Below are 18,813 nucleotides of genomic sequence, written 5' to 3'. Positions count from 1 at the left end.
AAAAAAAATTATTTAAAGAAATATTTGTCCGTTTTGCAATTTTGTTTTGTTGTCAATTTTTTTTAATTAATCAAAATCAAATGGTTGAAATTCATCCTTAAAGATAGAAATAAAATATTGGCATATCGCACCCTAGAATGAAATTTTTACAGATGATTCTGATATTTCTTAAAATAAAACTTTTTTTTTTTAATTGGAAAGAACAGATTCAAATCCATTAACTGCCAATATGGGATACATCACTCAATTCACCTACCATTGAATCATATATTTTGATGCATTTTACATAGACAGTTGACATTTCCAAATTAACTAGGATTGAAATTGGTAATTACGGGCCACCCTTGCTTCCTAAACAAGAAGTACATGCAATTATGCCCTTGAATTGGCATATAAGTAAATATTTTATACAAGGAAACCTGTTAAAATCAAACATTATAAATTACACATCCAAATGATTTTTTACATCAAGTAAATTTTGAGTATCATAAGGGAAAAAAAAATGGCCCAAACAAAAGTTCTATCCTTTGTCCTGCTTGCTGTCCTCATCCTATCCATAGGTATGCCACACTCTTCTCAAAAACAAAATGTATAAACATGTTAAATTTTTTTAGTTAAGGATCCTCCTTTGCTTTAGTTTACTGGTTTTTTTTTTTTTTTTGAGTGCATATATAAGATATATTTTCATTGGAATTTCTTTCAATTTCATCCTTTTTCATAAAATATGGTTAATTTTCATGGTTTCAAAAAAAAATTAAAATGATCAAATAATTAAGATATATGTAATTACACGGTTTATTTCTAACATCATTTCTACGTATATATTTATTTTTATTATAATATATGTATTTTTAATTTAATAATCGATACATGTATCTTTATTCGTAAAGTAAGATTCATTTTCCTTGTCTCGACTAAAAACTAATATTTTGTCTGAATTTACAGATGTTATGGAAGTTGTTAGTCAAGGAAAATGTTGCCAAAACCATCCAAGCCTTGGTGGATGTATACCAGGAAAAGACGATGATCCTGAGAGTAATGGCAAATGCTGGGCGTTTTGTATAACTGATTGTGTGAAAGGGGGTTTTTGCAAACAAGTTAGTGCAGGTCACCATGTGTGTCATTGTTATTGTTGATCTTAATTGTTTGCAATCGGAGAAATAATAGAAAAAAATAACAAATAAACAAAATTGAGATGATATTTTCTCAATTTTAAATGGAATAAAATGATAATGAAACAATCTTATTTCCTTGTTTTTATTTATCTTTAACCAGTTTATTTTTTCATTTTGAAGGAATTGTGGTTTTATGATTATTTTTGAAATATTTATTTAGAATTAAACTAGATCATTAAAATTAAAATTTTTCATCATTGAAATTAAAAATTAATACTCTACTAATAAATCGCGCCATTAATATGTATTTGAAATTTGTTTTTTAATTAAACTTGAAATATTAAGATTAATTTTTTTTTATATTTTTGACGAAATGTGTTAGTGTGCCTAACAGTAGGGCAAAAGCAAAACTTTTGTCTTTGGAGCTTCATAATAAAAACAGCATATAAAAGGAAAAATATAATAAAAAATGGCAAATGCTACAAATATTGTATCTCGGATTGTGAGAACAAGAGGTTTATGATTACTATTAAGTATATATATATATTTATAATTAAACTTTGATAATTGAAATTAAAAATTTTATTAAAATCAAAATTATTATTTTTCTAACAAATTCCATGATTAACTTCAAATATCATGATTAACTTTCTTTCTTTTTTTAATAAATTGTAATAGTGTACGTGTTTAATAGTAGGGCGAAAGCAAGATTTTAAAAATGTAAGTTACAAGACTTTTAAAATTATTTTCAACATTTTTCTTGACTGTAATAATCTTGTAATATATGTTGAGTAATAGTTCGTTTGATTAGAATTTTATATTTAATTTAATCTCATAAAATAAATTATTTATAAGAAAAACAAATAATCATGTTAATTATTCCATTCTGCCTTCCATGCTAGAGTTTAATCCAAATTGAAAATAATTCCAGTTAGAAATAATTTAAATTTAAAATGATTTAAATTCAAACAACCGAAAATATAAAATCAAAATTAAATTAATTTAACTTTAAAACTCAATAATTTTAAAATGATAAAATTTTAAATAATTTAAATCTAAAATAATTCTTTTTTTTTTTTTCAGTATGAAATAACCCAATCTAAAGCGACACAATTCAAACTCCTTCCAGGTCGAATTGCTACCTTTTTCCATCTTAACTTCAACTTCTATAGTTAATCTTTAAAAAAAAAAAAAAAACCAGTGATTTTACCACCTAATCGTACAAAAGAAAAAGTAAAAGATTAACTAAAAATGAAAAAGATAAATTTTATGAGATAAGAGATGATAGTTTTGAAATACAAAATCATGTAAAAAACATGAACATAATTTATATATTTTTATATATGAAAGAAATTTACATCTAAATATTTAATTCAATAATAAGTATATATAACGAAATCAAATCTCTCTTTTCCTGAAGGAAAAAAGAAAAAAAAAATAGAGGATGTTAATTAAGGAATATAAGCTTATATGAACAATATGAGCATGATTTCATACTTCATGCAGCAACTTGCAATTATTCATTCTAGTGCTATGATCAGCATTTATTCATTTCAAAAACGGTTTTTTACTTTAGATTTGATGTCTTTTTTTAATATTCAAAATTTAATTTTTTAAATAAAATTTATAATACCAAGTGGTATATAAAATGATATAGTAATACTATGTAACAAATGACGTGGAAACCACGTTAGCAAGCGATTAGTTTCTAATAATTGAGTGATCAAAATAATTTTTTTAAAAAAATTTTAGTAATTAAACATGTAATTACTTGCATTTGCTACATTAAACATAATTTCCATTTCAAAAATCAGAGAAAATTAACTTTTTAATTTTGATTGCTAGAGAAAAAAAGTTATCTTTTATTAAATTCATTGTGGTAGTATTTTAGTAAAATTTTGTGGTAAATTATAAGGATATGTCATAATGCATGACATGAAAGGTTTATTTAATTATTTCTATTTATTTAGACATATTTGGCAATACATTTTTAGAAAAAAAATTTTATTTTAAGAAATATTTTTCTGTTTTCCAATTTTGTTTTGTTATCAATTTTTTTAATTAGTCAAAATCAAAAGGTTGAAATTCATCCTTAAATATAGAAATAAAATATCGGCATATTGCACCCTAGAATGAAATTTTTACAAATGATTCTGATATATCTTAAAATAAGACTTTTTTTTTAATTGGAAAGAAGAGATTCAAATCCATTAACTTCCAATGTGGTAACATCATTCAATGCACCTACCATTGAATCATATGTTTTGATGCATTTAACATAAACAGTTAACATTTCCAAATTAACTAGGACTGAAATTGGTAATTACAGGCCTCCCTTGCTTCCTAAAATAGAAATACATGCAATTATACCCAGAAATTGGCATATAAGTAAATATTGTATACAAGGAAACCTATTAAAATCAAACACTATAAATTACACTTCCAAATGGTTTTTTACATCAAGCAAATTTTGGGTATCATAAGAGAAAAAAAAAATGGCCCAAACAAAAGTTCTATCCTTTGTCCTCCTTGCTGTCCTCATCCTATCCATAGGTATGTCACACTCTTCTCAAAACAAAATGTATAAACATGTTAAATTTTTTTTTTAATTAAGGATCCTCCTTTGCTTTAGTTTACTGTTTTTTTTTTTTTTTTTTTTGTGTGTGTGTGCATATTTAAGATATATTTTCATTTGCATTTCTTTCAGTTTCATCGTATTTTCATAAAACATGGGTTTCATGGTTCTAAAAAAATTTTAAAATGATCAAATAATTAAGATATATATATAATTATTTATTTATTTCTAACATCATTTGTACATGTATATTTACTTTACATTGTAATATACAAATATTTAATTCAACAATTGATGCATATATCCTTCTATTGATTAAAAAAATAATATATGTTGTATTTGAATTCACAGATGTTATGGAAGTTGTTGGTGGAGACAAATGTTGCAAAGACCATCCTAGCCTTGGGGAATGTATACCGGGAGTAGACGATGATCCTGAGAATAATGGCAAATGCTGGGCGTTTTGTATAAAAGATTGTGTGAAAGGGGGTTTTTGCGAACAAATTGATAGTGCAGGTCACTTTGTGTGTCATTGTTATTGCTGATCTTAATTGTTTGCTATCGGATAAATAAGAAAGAGAAAAAAAAATATACATAAACAAAAATGAGATGATAAATTCGCAATTTTAAATGCAATACTAAATGATATTATAACAGTCTTATTTCTCTGTTCTTATTTAACTATTTTTTCATTTGGAAGGAATTGTGGGTTTATGATTATTATTGAAATGTATATTTATTTGAATTAAATTAGATCATTGAAATTAAAATTTAATATTTTATCAACAAATCACACCATTAATGTTGACTTGAAATTTGTTTTCTAATTAACTTAAAATATTAAGATTAACTGTGTTTTTTTTTTTTTTAACACAACACGTTACTGTGCCTAACAGTAGGGCTAAAGCAAGATTTTTGCCTTTGGAACTTCATAATAAAAACAGCATATAAGAGTAAAATATAATAAAAAAGATGGCAAATGCTACAAATATTGTATCTCGGGTTGTGAGAACAGGTTTATGATTATTATTAAGTTTATATATTTATTTTTATATATATTCAAAATTAATATGATCATTGAAATTTAAAAAAATAATTATTAAAATTAAAATTATTATTTTTTCAATAAATTATATGATTAACTTAAAATATCACGAGTAACTTGAATTTTTTTATTAACTCAAATATCATGATTAACTCTTTTTTTTTTGGATGAGATATGGTAGTGCACGTGCATGGTAGTAGGGCGAAAGCAAGACTTCTGTCTTTGGGACTTCTTAATAAAAACATTTAAGAGTAAAGTATAAAGGAAAGAATCTCTTTGACAAGTAAAAGCTTTTGTGAAAAGGCTTGGCGTTTCTCTTTGGTCGGTGCTTACGACTATTAGAGGTTTGCAAAATCTGTCTTGCCTGATTGCTTACATGATTATGTAGATAATGTGATTCTAGGGTTTGGAAATCATAAAATTTTAAAATTTTGCTACATTTAACTTGACAGTTACATAATCAATATTCTCAACATTTTTTTTACAGTAATAATTTTGTAATATATGTTGACTAGTAGTTTGTTTGATTAGAATTTTATATTTAATTTAAACTCATAAAATAGATTATTCATAAGAAAATAAAGGTTTAATACTCAAATATATTCTCAACCTTTTATATAAAATGGATTTAAGCCTTCAATGTTTTATTGTATGCAAAGTAGTTTATATCCTTTTATTTTTATAAAAATAAATTTATAAGCTTTCAAATTAGTATAATAAAGTAAGATTTTGTTAAATTAAACTAATTGTCATTAGTATTAGATACATATTATCTAATGCAAATGATGATGTATAATAATCAATTTACATTGATAGATTACAAGGCATTTTTATTAAAGTAAGAAGAAAATGGTAAAAAAAGTGCTCAATTAAATAAAGTGCTTTGGTCTAAAAACAATCTAAAAGTAAAAGTTAAAATTTTTGGAAAGCAAAAGGAAAAAAGCAAGAATTTGCAAGAAGCAACTTAGTGGCATGTTATTTTCAATGGTAGATGTCGTAACGATTTTGGGACCATTCGACGGATTTGAAAACGAAAAAAAAAATAAACGAAAAAAATGGAGTTGTCACCTATCTTTTTTGGTTATGTATGATTAGTCAATTATTAAAACGTATTATTTTAATAAAATTTTAAAATTAATTAAAATTTATTAAAAAGATAATTTCAGGATCTACAAAATAGTTTGAGTATAAGAGTCATTACACATAGAGTAGAATTAGCACCCCTACGACACCCATTTAGAATAGTACCAATTAATTATATGTTATTCATTAATCTTGACAAAAATAATCTTAATTTCGGTGTTTAAAAAATAATTTCCTTGAATTCTTTTGTTTACTATAGTTTTGGTTTTCCCTTTTATCCTTATTCCATATTTATTGTTCCATTTTTTTTTCTAGAAAAATAAATTAGAACTCTTTTATTGAAATAATTTTTAAAATATTTCAATACGTTAGTAACATTAGAAAAACTTTCTTACTTAGAGATTTTTTAAGCATCGTTTTTTGGAATACCTTAGAATCTCATATTTGGAGGCTCAGATTTACTTTTTGTAAAAACTATATCATGCATGCAATGAAAAATGCTAATATGTTTATGCACATATTTTATTTTTTCCTTAGAAATTTTATTATTTTATTATTTTTATTTAAAATTTTGAAGAAATTTTTTTTATCATATTAAAGATTTTCTATAAATATTCTAATATACTGATAATATTAAAAAAAAATCTTCTTACTTAGAAATTTCATAAAACATCACTACTCGAAATACTTTTAGAATCCCATCATTGGATAAAAATTTTTTCTTATTTTTTATCAATTTATTTTTAACAAATTAGTTAATATTTATTTACTACTTTATAGCAAAAAAAAGAAAAATTTTTATTGTATTGAAAATATTTTATAAATACTCCAATACATTAGTAATATTTAAAAAAAAAAATTTCACCTAGAGATTTCATAAGTATCACTATTTGAAGTACCTTTGAATTTCATTGTCGGATAAAATTTTTTTTTCTTACATCTTTACTAATTTTTATTATTTATATTATTTTTAATTTTTAATTTTAGAAATTTATCAAAGGTTAGAAAGCATTTTTTTTGTCATAGTTATTAATTATTAATTTTTTTGTCATTATTTTGTACAAAATTGTAAAAAATTTAAACTATGTATTTCATTATTTATTTATTATATTTTATTAATTATTATTATAAAAATAACAAAAATTTATTCTAGCAAATTTAAATATTTTAACATAGATAAATACTAATAATATTATTTAAAATAACAAAAATAATTTTAAAAATTAAAAAAAAAAATTTTACCTAATCGGTTTGGTCAACTTTTGTTTAAGCCAGTTTAACTGGATCGATAAAAGGTTAGAGAAGAGTCAAGTTGCAGGTCAATTGTGTGGAGCTCAGGTCGAGTCGTCAGGTTAATGTGCGGATTTTCCCAAACTTAAACGATGTGTTTTGATCCCCAATTGCTTATATATAAACTTTTTTTTACTTCATTTTCACTCTTCTTAAAAAAAAAAAAAAAACAAAAGGCTTTTTCCTCTTTTCTCTCAACAATCCTCAAGATCGGTCACCGACCATCGTGACTACCACCATGCCTTTCGTCACCAGTGTTTGCCAGCCACCGTGCTAATCATCGAAAAAGTCCAAAAAAACCAAATACTCCTTTCAACCTCCTCTCTTTATATCTAACCTTTTTTTTTTACTGAAAGCTTCATAATTTCCTTAAATCTACCTTGAAACCCTTTGTTCAAAAAATTTTTTTTTTTATTCTATTGATTTTTTTGTAGGCCAGCGTTGGATCCCCTCATTGAAAGAATTGCTTTTTGTGTTTATGTGTTTGATTTTTTATTTTTTATTTTTACAAATAGCTTTTTTTTAATCTGAGTTTTTTTTCAACAAAGTTTTTTTCATGGATCCCTTCACTTTCCTCTTTTAGCTCTATATATAGAGCCAAATGATGATCAAAATCTTATATTTTTTGGGATTTTGCTAAACTTTGGCTACCTAGGATTAGGGCAACCAACGGCTAATAGAAAAGATGCCAGAAAAGATAGAAAAAAAAGTAATAATAATAGTAATAAAAAATTAAATACAAAATGGATGTTTACAACATGAATGGATATGAAGTTAAGTGTGCTAGGGTGCAATTCATAATCAATCTTGCCAAAAGAACATGTGCTTGTAGATAATAGAATCTAACTGATATACCTTGTTGTCATGCTATTTGTGTAATTTTTTATTATGGTGATTAGCTTAAAAAGTACATCCATGGGTACTATTTAAAGAAAAGATTTTTATTGACTTATGAGCACACTTCACAGCCTATCAATGGTGAAAATGAATGGCCTAAAAGTGAGTTAAAACTCATGTAACCTCTTTTGATAAGAAGAATGCCAGGCAAACTAAAAAAGAATACAATTTCATAACATGATAAGCCTAAAGCTAAACACAAAATGTCTAGAAAAGGCATGACTATGACTTGCCAGCTTTGCAAACAACTAGAACACAACAAAGCTAGTTGCCTTTAAAGAAGCAACTTGGTTGGTCCATCTAGTTGAATATGTTTTTGTTTTAATACATTCTATTTTTTCATTTGCAAACTTAATTTAGTTTTTCTCTAATTATTGCTATAGTTTTTTTTTAATTACTTATTCCTAGGTTTCGAAACAGTCAAGTGGTTTAACAAGATGAAGAGGTAACGATAAAGGAAAGGGAAATGCTAGGGGTTCAAGACCAACTAAATCAATAAAAAGAAGAGGAAAACGTCATTTCGGTAGAGAAAATGCCACGACTTGTTCAGGAGCAAATTATGCAAATCTTGGTTTAAGAGAGGTAAAATTGTTGCTAAAATTGTCTTGCTTTTAGTATTTTCAAACTCTATATTTATATTTATGTTAGCTGCAAAACTAGCCCGAAAGAATTAAGTAGTGTTCATGTGACTATAGGAATAATGTTATAATTATATTTGTCTTTTATTTGGTTAGATTAGATTTATTTTTATTTTTCAAGTAAGATAAAGTTTTCTTGTTCTGTACCAAAAACTAGGATGGCTAAATTCTATAAATGGTTTGGACATTTCATATATCTCTTTAAGCATATTTTTAGCTTTTGTGGTGGTTTATGCTTCTTACATGACTATTAAATGATCTTTCTTGTCTAATTCTATATAGCTTCACACCTTGTCAACTTTTTAATGCTGTTATTTTTCCTTCACAATTTTGCTTCAGTGTTACTTTTGTAACCCAGCTTATGCCTTAAAGTTAAATGTATCTAATATCTATTAAATAACCTTTTACTTATTCAAAAATGTTTTTCTTGGTATTAAATGTGAATGAAATTGTATGGAATATGATTAGGATAAATAAAACCTATTATTAATTGTATATGTGTGATCTATAAATGTATACATAAACAAGAATGTGTTGATACAGGATGAAAGTGTTACTCAATAACAAGCATTACATGCAAGAGCTAAAGGGAAAAGAAAGCAACAAACTAGGCCACCACACCTATTTGGCATTGGTTTATTTACTAACTTAGATACTCGAAAGTCAAATCTAAATGTAAACATATTGAAATTTTCAAATTGACAGATACTTTTATGTTTTTAAAAATAAACTAATCTCTTACTTTTTTAACTCTATCTTTTTTATATAGCTCAGAATACCAAGTGAAACTTTGATTGATGAGAACAACACAAACGGGAGAACATATGCTAACAAGAAGAAAAACTAAACATGAATGTTTATGTTCAATATTAGTTAATGCCATAACTTCTTTTTTTATTTCATGTTTTTTTTTTTGTTGAATTTGTTATATGGCAATCCAAACTGCTAATTGCCTTTGGACGAATGTAATTGCAAGTTCGTGATTTAATGTAGATTAATTGAATGATGTTATATGTGGCTTACTATTATATTTTATTTGAGTTTATGGCATTTTGTTAAATAGTGTTGTATATAAAATGAATTCTTTTGTTTCAAATTTTTACCTATTTTATTTCTTATTTTGGTTTTGTTTTTCTTTTTTTATTTATAGGTCTGAGGGTGAGATGTATTATTTTTTTCTTGTTTATTTCTCTTTTATTTTTGTTGTATGATACACAAGCAAGTCTAAATTGTGAAAAATATTACTTTTTTTCCCTACTTATTTTCTCTTTAATTTATTTATGTTATATACTACACAGGTAGGTTTGAATAATGAAAGATATTAGTTCTTTTTCTCTCATTTATTTCTTTTTTTTTTTGTTGTATTATAAATTTTGACTTAATTTTTTTTTGTTTTTTTGCAAAATACCATGTCACCAATTCACGTGGACATCATTTATCATGTCATCAGGCTAGCTATCAAAGTTAGTCTAATTTAATGAAAATTTACTTAATTACATTAATTTTGAAAGTTTGTGAATTTATTTATATAAAAATAAAAATAAAAGAACATAGATTAAGTTGCATACAATAAAACATTGAGGGTTTAAGTTCATTTTGTATAAAGGGTATATAAATATTAATGGTATATTTGAATATTAAGCCACATATAAATAATCGTGTTATTCCATTATGCATTTCATGCTAGAGTTTAAAGTTAGTAAAGTTGATCTGACCTTAAACTTAAACCAACTTGATCTAACCAATAAACATTGACAACTTAAACTTGTTCAATCCAAATAAAAAATAATTTAAGCTTAAAATGGTTTAAATTTAAAATAATTTAAATCTAAGCAACCCCAAAAACAAAACTAAAATTAAATCGATTTAACTTTAAAATTAAACAGTTCCAAAATAATTAAACTTGAAATGATTCAAATCTAAAATGATTCAAAATAATCTTAATTTTTTCATTTGGAGATAACCCAATCTAAAACTATTTAATTCAAACTCCTTACCGTAAAATTGCTATCTATTTCTCTCTTTAGCCAAACATAATCTCACCCTTTATAGTTAATCATAAAAAGGGATAATATCCTACTTAGCTCCTAAACTATTTTATTTTTCTAACGTGATACTTAAACAAAAAAAAAGTACTTAAACTACATTTTTGTGAATTAATTAGCCCCAACCTTTGACACTGTTAATTAGAAATGTTGACGAAGCATGAACATTCAATAAGTTACTAATATGTATAAAAAAAAAGTTTAATCAATGTCATGTCATCAATACTACGTCACAAAAAAAGAAAAAAAAAATTTTAAATTCAAAATTTTTTTTAAAATTTTTAATTTTTTTAAAAGTATAAAACAATTTCAAAATTTTTGAAAAATTCTAAAAAATATTCTACATAATTTTAAAAATTCAAAAAATTTTGAAAAATTCTAAATTTTTTTTGAAATTATAAAAAAAATTAAAAATTTTAAAAATTTCAAAAATTTTCTAAAAAAGTCTAAAAAATTTTTTAAAATTCTATAAAAAATTCTTAAAATTTTGAAAATTTTTAAAAATTCTTGAAAAATTTTAAAAAAATAAATATTTTAAAATATTTCAAAAAAAATTAAAAAAAATTAAAAATATTTTTAAAAATTATAAAGTGCACCGCTTATTAGAAGCCGAACCTCCATACTTTCTTTAATTCATTTCTTCTTCCAAACCGATCAAGAATATCAACAAAACTAACCCAGATCCTCAACAGCTGATCGCTGTCACCACCACCACCAATCTTGTTCCTGTCAAATTGAACCCAAAATCCTAACTCCTAATTCTTTCCAAAAATTCAACTGAAATTCTACAGAAAAACCTTGTAAGGACTTTTTGCAATATTATTTTCTTCTTCAATTTTCCTGTTTATCTGCTTATGGGCCGATTTTCGCTTTTTGTTTCTGTTGATGAGTTCTCGATTTTGTCGTTTGTTGATGAATTGCTTGCTCTTTAGATAACAGGTTTCAATTTTGGGTATGAGTTTGGTAGGTTTTCTGTTTGAATTCTATGTTTTACAGTGTATGGCCGTTGGGTTTGATTTTTTTGGTTTCTGATTTCAGGCTTGGATTGACTTCTGGTTAGCTGCTTTCTGATGGGTGGATCGTAGAATTGATGTGTTCCTTAATTGTTGGCCTCTTGGAATTGTTGTGGATTATCCATGCGCTGAATTCTTGTTTCCTGCTAATTTACCAAAACCTTTTTACAAATATTTGCTACCAAAATCATTCCCTTGTATTCTTACTAGGAATTGCTTCTATCAGCTGCCTTAACTCAAATTTTGGTCTTGCTCTATTTTCACCCCCATTGAGCTTGATTGCTTCTACTGTTTTTTGGGTTTGATTTTTGCTCCATATTAATGTCAATTGTTCACTATCTTCTTTTTGAATTGATTCTCGCTTATTGGTTTCTGAAAGTGGTCTAACTGTGGACTTTGACTTTGGCTAGAGATTCAATTTGCATGTTGAACTCAGTCTTTATTTGGGATCGCTTGAGGCTGGCGTCGCAGCCTCAATTGCTTCCATGTTTGACCCCTTTTGTGTGCTTGCAAGGCTTTGCCAAAATTTTTTTCCTTGTAATGGCTTATGTTTGATCTTGATTTGCTATTGTCCAGCCTCCTTATGTCTCTCAATTTGCTGATCAATGTTTAATTGAAGCAAAATTGTTGTGCCAAATTGCTATTATAATTTTTTAAAAAATTTTAAAATTTTATAAAATTTTTTTAGATGTTTTTATTTTTAAAATTTTAAGAATTTTTTCGAGCTTTTTAATTTTTTAGAATTATTCAAAAAATTTTTAAATTATTTTAGATTTTTCAAAAATGTGTTGAATTTTTTTGGAAATTTTCAAAATTTTTAAAAAAATTTTTAAGAAATTTTTTTTTGAATTTTTCTTTTTATGCTGATATGGCACTAATACTATAGTACTTGCTAAATTATATATGTATATATATTAATATTTTATTGGATATTCGCGTTAATATTTTTTATTATCAGTGTTGAAAGTTGAGGTAATTTAATATATAAAAATATAATTTAAGTTTCAAATTAAAAAAAAAAAAGTATCACATTAAAAAAAATTAATAGTTAAGGGACATTACCCCTCATAAAAAAGATATAAAAAATGACTTTAACCCCTAATGGTACCCATAAAAAATAAAAAAATTAACGAGTGAACTCGGCTAGAACAACATTCGAATTTAGAAGTTAGAACTTCCTACTCCTAGCTTAAAAATGAAAAAGATCGATCTTATGAGATAAGAGAGGATAGTATTTGTAACACACAATCACGTAAAAAGCATGAACATACATTAAACATGTAATTACTTACATTGGCTGCATTAAACATAAATTTCAAATCACAATTCACAGAAAGTTAACCTTCTAATTGGATTACCGGAGAAAAAAAATATCTTAAATTAAATTTATTGTGGTAATTTTTCAGTGAAAATTTGTGGTAAATTACAATGATATGTCATAATGTACAACACGAAAGGTTTATTTAATAATTTCTATTTATTTAGACATATTTAGCAATACATTTTTAGAAAAAAAAATCATTTATTTAAAACAATATTTTTCTGTTCTGCAATTTTGTTTTGTTATCAATTTTTTTAATTAATCAAAATCGAAAGGTTGAAATTCATCCTTAAAGATATAAAAATAAAATATTGGCAATATGGGATATATCTTAAAATAAGATTTTATTTTTTAAAATTGGAAAGAAGAGATTCAAATCCATTAACTTCCAATATGGTAACATCATTCAATGCATCTACCATTGAATCATATACTTTGATGCATTTAACATAAACAGTTGACATTTCCAAATTAACTAGGACTGAAATTGGTAATTACAGGCCTCCCTTGCTTCCTTAAAAGGAAATACATGCAATTATACCCAGAAATTGGCATATAAGAAAATATTTTATACAAGGAAACCTATTAAAATCAAACACTATAAATTACACTTCCAAATGGGTTTTTACATCAAGTAAATTTTGAGAATCATAAGAGAAAAAAAAATGGCCCAAACAAAAGTTCTATCCTTCGTCCTACTTACTGTCCTCATCCTATCCGTGGGTATGTGACACTATTCTCAAAACCAAATGTATAAACATGTTAAATTTTTTTAGTCAAGGATCCTCCTTTGCTTTAGTTTACTGTTTTTTGGGTGCATATATAAGATAGATTTTCTTTGGAATTTCTATCAATTTCATTCTTTCTTTTATAAAACATGGTTTTCATGGTTTCAAAAAAAATTAAAATGATCAAACAGTTAAGATATATGTAATAACATGATTTATTTCTACCATCATCCGTACATATTTATTTAATTTTTATTATAATACACGAGTTTTTAATTTAATAATTGATACATGTATCTTTTTTCGTAAAGTAAGATTCATTTTCCTTCTCTAGACTAAAAAATAATATTTGTCTGAATTTACAGATGTTATGGAAGTTGTTGGTCAAGGAAAATGTTGCCAAAACCATCCAAGCCTTGGTGGATGTGTACCAGGAAAAGACGATGATCCTGAGAGTAGTGGCAAATGCTGGGCGTATTGTATAACTGATTGTGTGAAAGGGGGTTTTTGCAAACAAGTTGGTGCAGGCCACCATCAGTGTCATTGTTATTGTTGATCTTAACTGTTTGCAGTCGGAGTAATAATAGAAAAAATAATACACATAAACAAATTTGAGATGATAATTTCTGAATTTTAAGCGGAATAAAATGATATTGAAACAATCTTTAACTTTATTTATCTTTCCATTTTGAAGAAATTGTGGGTTTATGATTATTATTGAAGGGTATATTTATATATTCAAAATTTAATGGTAATCACTAAAATTAATATTTTTTTATCACTGAAATTCAAATTTTATATTTTATTTTTATCGATAAATCACACTACTTTTAACTTTAAATTTGTTTTTTCATTAATTTAAAATATCAAGATTTTTTTTTTTTACGAAATACGTTATTGTGCCTAATAGTAAGTAGAGATGGTAATGGATTGGGTCGGGGTGGGTTTTTATTGACCTCGAACCTAACCTAATTTTATAATTATAAAATTCGTACCCGTATTCGATCCGAATTTTTTTAATCCGAATTCGATCAAAATCCGACATTATATAAATCGTATTCGATTCGATCCGATTCGAAATTAATAAAATATTATTTTTAAAATATAAATATATAAATATATATAAATAAAAAATTTAAAAATAATTAAAAAAATAATTTTTTATATAATATCGGGTCGGGTATAATTTGTCTAAAATCTAAATTCGATTTTCACTTATTAATATCCGACCTGAAATTTGATTTAAAAAAAAAATTGATCTTATAAAATTGAATCAGATCAAACTCACTAATTTCGAGTTGGGTTGCCAACCCTAACAATAGAGCTAAACAAATATTTTTTTTTCTTTGGGAAAGGATGTTTTTGCAAACAAATGAACGATGGCCATAAGAATGTCACTGTTATCGTTAGATCCATCTTTAATTATTCATGTATTGTCGGCTAATCTATGCATGGAATATATAAGAATAGTTAAAGATAATGCTTTTTCATTTTTAGCTTAAGTAATAAGAAATATGCTACTACTATTATCAAAACAAGATTATCTTATAAATAAATGAGTGGTAGTATTGAAATGTTTGATTCAATAATTAGTATTTTATTTTTATACATATTTTTTAAAAATTCAAATATTTTTTTTTAATTTAATAAATAAATAAATTAGTTGTAAGAATTAAAAATCTCACTCACCCATGTAATGGGCATGATTATTATTTTGAAAGTGAAAAATATGTCGGATGCATTTTAGGCTGTAAAAAAAAAAAAAGGCTTTGGCAAATATTTGGTTCAATAATAGGCCCATTTTCTTTAATTAATATAGATGACTTGAGCTTTCTTTAATTTCTAATATTAGAAAAAAAATGAAAAATATGATTATTATGAGACAAAAATATTATATGTTGTTCATAATAACATTTTTATATTTAAAATTATTAAAATTAAATATTCAACCCTCTAAAAATTGATCAAACAATTATAGTTAATTTTTTATTATAATATCAAACATTAACAATTTTTTTAAAGAAATTTTAAATCTCAAATTCTCAATCACGCTTGTCAATAAAAAAAAATCAAATTAAATCTAAATTAACCTCAAACTTACAATTTTTTTTTTAAAAAAAATCAAATAAAGAAAAAAACTGCTTTCATGGTCCATTGAAAATTTGAAATTAATATTATTGGCACCAATTTATTGTTTATAATCATTATTTGGTCATTGGTTGCAGGTGCTCAATTTTTTTCAAAGGTGAAAATACAAAAAATAGAAATAAAATAAATAGTTAAAAAATAAGCAAAAAGAAAAGACAAAGCAATAAAAAAATATTAAAATGCAAAAGGTGATAATTAAAAAGAAAAAGGAAAAGATAGTGGCCCGAGAAAAACGAGTAAACAAAACCAAAACGTGAAAGTGGTCGGCATTGACGGCTTTGTCTGTCTGATTTCTTTTTTATTTCGGTCCGAGGCAAAGCCTCAGAGATAACGCTGTCCTCAAAATCATTGATCTGACCTAGAAGCCATGGACGCCAATTCCCAGCAACCAGGTTCGTTTTTTTTCCTCTTCGTTTCGTAATAAAAGCTAGTAATTTGTATGGGTTTATGATCATGTTTTGACCGATTGATTGATTCAAATATAGAATTGTAGCGTCTTTAATTTTTATTGCTCTTTTTTTTAATTTCTTTTAATTGTTCCTGTTTGGTTGGTGATTTGGTTAAGGTGATTAAGAATCAACCAAGTTTATGTTCCAAATTTTGGGCTTTTTTTGTGGATTTTGTTTCTTTTGGGGGATTTTTTTTTTATGATAGAATTAGGTCAAGGAATTAAAGGATAATTAACTTGGATTGGGTGTTGCAAATTTTAAATATTGGAAATTGGTTTTTTTTTTGGTAATTTTATTGTAATTGATATTTTGCAACTGCAGCTACTGGTGGCTCTCCGCCTAAACCATGGGAGCAAGCTGGGGGCTCGTCTAGTTCCGGACCCTTTAAGCCACCATCACCTGGCAGCACCAGCGATGTGGTGGAGGCATCCGGAACAGCAAGACCAGGTGAAATTGTTCCGACTGCTGATAGAACTGCAGCTGTGAATAGAAACGCTGTTGGTAGGCCTTTACCTAGTAGGCCTTGGGAGCAACAGAATTATGGTAAAGGTTTAATTCATCTATTACACAATTCAAACGGTTACTTATTGTGGAGCTTGTCTAAGTTTGCTGTTTGATGCAGGGTATGGATCTGGTTTAAACTACAACTCAGGGTATGGTTCGGGAATGTATGGTTCATCATATGGTGGATTAGGGTCTTATGGTGGTGGATTGTATGGTAACGGCATGTATAGAGGAGGTTATGGTGCTCTATATGGGAACTCTGGAATGTACGGTGGTGGAATGTATGGTGGTGGCCTAGGTGGCGTTGGGGGTCCAATGGGTGGTTATGGAATGGGCATGGGTCCATATGGTGAGCAAGATCCAAATAATCCTTTTGGGGGTCCCTCATCCCCGCCAGGCTTTTGGATTTCCTTCCTCCGTGTGGTAATTCCTTTCTCATATTGTCATTGATTTAATTTTTATCTGATTAAATGTAAACAATATCTTCTGTTACTTAAAATGTCCTATCCTAGCTGGAATGGTAGCCTGCCACATTAGCTATTGGTTTCATTTTTTCATTTGTTCTTGAGCTCAAAATATGCTCTACAGGAAATATTAATGTATTTCATAATCTCACTGTCCATTTTCTAAAGTACTAAAATATGAAATATGGAGGGGAAGGTACTGTTGGGTTTTGGGGGGCTTGGGGTTGGTTTGTTGAGGGTTGCTTAGGATCATCCATGGAGGACATATCCATGGTGACTTATCTTTAACTCTAAAACATCAGAAACACTTTATGACCTGTTATTTAACTCTAAACTTTTTCACAGTGAATTTAGATCTTTGATACAGAGCTAGATTACTATGAGTTGATTACATCTTATTTGGGTGAGAAGGAAGTGTTTACAAAAAAAAAAAAGACAATTTATCCTTTTAGATTTGGGGCAAGTTGTTGCATGACATGGTTTTATGAATTTAACCTTTTTGTGTAAATTTTGCTTTCCCAAGCTGCATTCTTTCACTGTGTCAAAGTGATAATTGCTTTCTTCAATGATTGCAGATGCAAGGTGTTGTTAACTTCTTTGGCCGGATATCTATTCTGATAGACCAGAATACACAAGCATTCCACATGTTTATGACTGCTCTTCTTCAGGTGCTGTTTTAATTTATATATATCTCCCCATTTGTCCAAATCTGATATGGAATCATTAAATTGGAGTTGACTTTCACAAGATTGGTGACCGAAATTCATAACATGTTGATTCATGGCGTTATTATTTGCAGCTTTTTGATCGCACGGGATTATTGTATGGAGAATTAGCTAGATTTGTGTTAAGACTGCTGGGAATCAAAACAAAGCCCCGAAAAGTCAATCAACCAGGACCCCATAACCCTCATGGGAATCAGAACTATATTGAGGGGCCAAAGGCTGCTCCAAGTGGCGCATGGGACAATTTATGGGGAGAAAATGGTAGCACTTAGTTTGCTACTCAATCTCCATCCAACGACATCTGGTAAATTGACCAGAGCTTTAAAAAGGCTTGTCGGAGCATGGATGAGACAAATTCAACTACTTGCATGATGAAAGCTAGGTGGTGTTCATCTGAAGAATGTTTGTGGTCGAAGTTTTTCTGCATGTTTTGAACGTACCTAGTACTCCCATATTGTTAAAAAGATGAGACATGATAATAGCCATTAAATGTGCATATAGGCTTCTTGATACTAATGAAAGGAAAATATGATTCTTGAATGAATGAATAAGTGTTTATTGTTTGATTATCCTGATCTTTTTAATAAAATTGAAAAGATACATAACCTTTAAAGCTAAACAAAGAAGAATCTCCTCGATCCAGAACATCAAAATATACCAATGGTAAGGTTTTCTGGATTGAACTTTATAACTGAAACTAAGAGACTATCAATAAATTATGTAATATTCTACCAACAGATTACACAAAATATTCCATCAAATCACACTTACAC

At 26.8% G+C, this 18,813-nt stretch overlaps 3 protein-coding genes and 1 long non-coding RNA gene across 4 annotated transcripts; all 4 read left to right on the top strand.

Annotated features, from left to right (window-relative positions):
• The first annotated feature begins 3,610 nt into the window (after positions 1-3,610).
• On the top strand, positions 3,611-4,235 carry LOC111306184 (putative defensin-like protein 20). The gene is made up of 2 exons (XM_022904091.2): positions 3,611-3,668; positions 4,042-4,235. Exons 1-2 carry the CDS (start codon positions 3,611-3,613, stop codon positions 4,233-4,235), a joined length of 252 nt encoding a protein of 83 aa, XP_022759826.2.
• Positions 4,236-11,301: 7,066 nt separating this feature from the next.
• On the top strand, positions 11,302-12,289 carry LOC111306183 (uncharacterized). Its single transcript, XR_002692087.2, has 2 exons — positions 11,302-11,488; positions 11,727-12,289. It is a non-coding gene; the product is annotated as an uncharacterized LOC111306183 (long non-coding RNA).
• Positions 12,290-13,617: 1,328 nt separating this feature from the next.
• Positions 13,618-14,418, top strand: LOC111306182 (defensin-like protein 21). Its single transcript, XM_022904090.2, has 2 exons — positions 13,618-13,745; positions 14,116-14,418. The coding sequence occupies exons 1-2, from the start codon at positions 13,688-13,690 to the stop codon at positions 14,304-14,306; spliced, it is 249 nt and encodes an 82-aa protein (XP_022759825.1). The 5' UTR covers positions 13,618-13,687; the 3' UTR covers positions 14,307-14,418.
• Positions 14,419-16,105: 1,687 nt separating this feature from the next.
• On the top strand, positions 16,106-18,609 carry LOC111305504 (peroxisomal membrane protein 13-like). Its single transcript, XM_022903109.2, has 5 exons — positions 16,106-16,290; positions 16,669-16,890; positions 16,970-17,274; positions 17,891-17,983; positions 18,115-18,609. Exons 1-5 carry the CDS (start codon positions 16,266-16,268, stop codon positions 18,310-18,312), a joined length of 843 nt encoding a protein of 280 aa, XP_022758844.2. The 5' UTR covers positions 16,106-16,265; the 3' UTR covers positions 18,313-18,609.
• The last annotated feature ends 204 nt before the right edge of the window (positions 18,610-18,813 follow it).

Source organism: Durio zibethinus, chromosome 21 (genome assembly GCF_047325235.1).
Source record: "Durio zibethinus cultivar Kanyao isolate XHJ-2024 chromosome 21, ASM4732523v1, whole genome shotgun sequence".
Classification (NCBI taxonomy): domain Eukaryota; kingdom Viridiplantae; phylum Streptophyta; class Magnoliopsida; order Malvales; family Malvaceae; genus Durio; species Durio zibethinus.
Note: the sequence above shows the minus strand (reverse complement) of the source record. Positions and strands in the feature narration are given on the sequence as shown.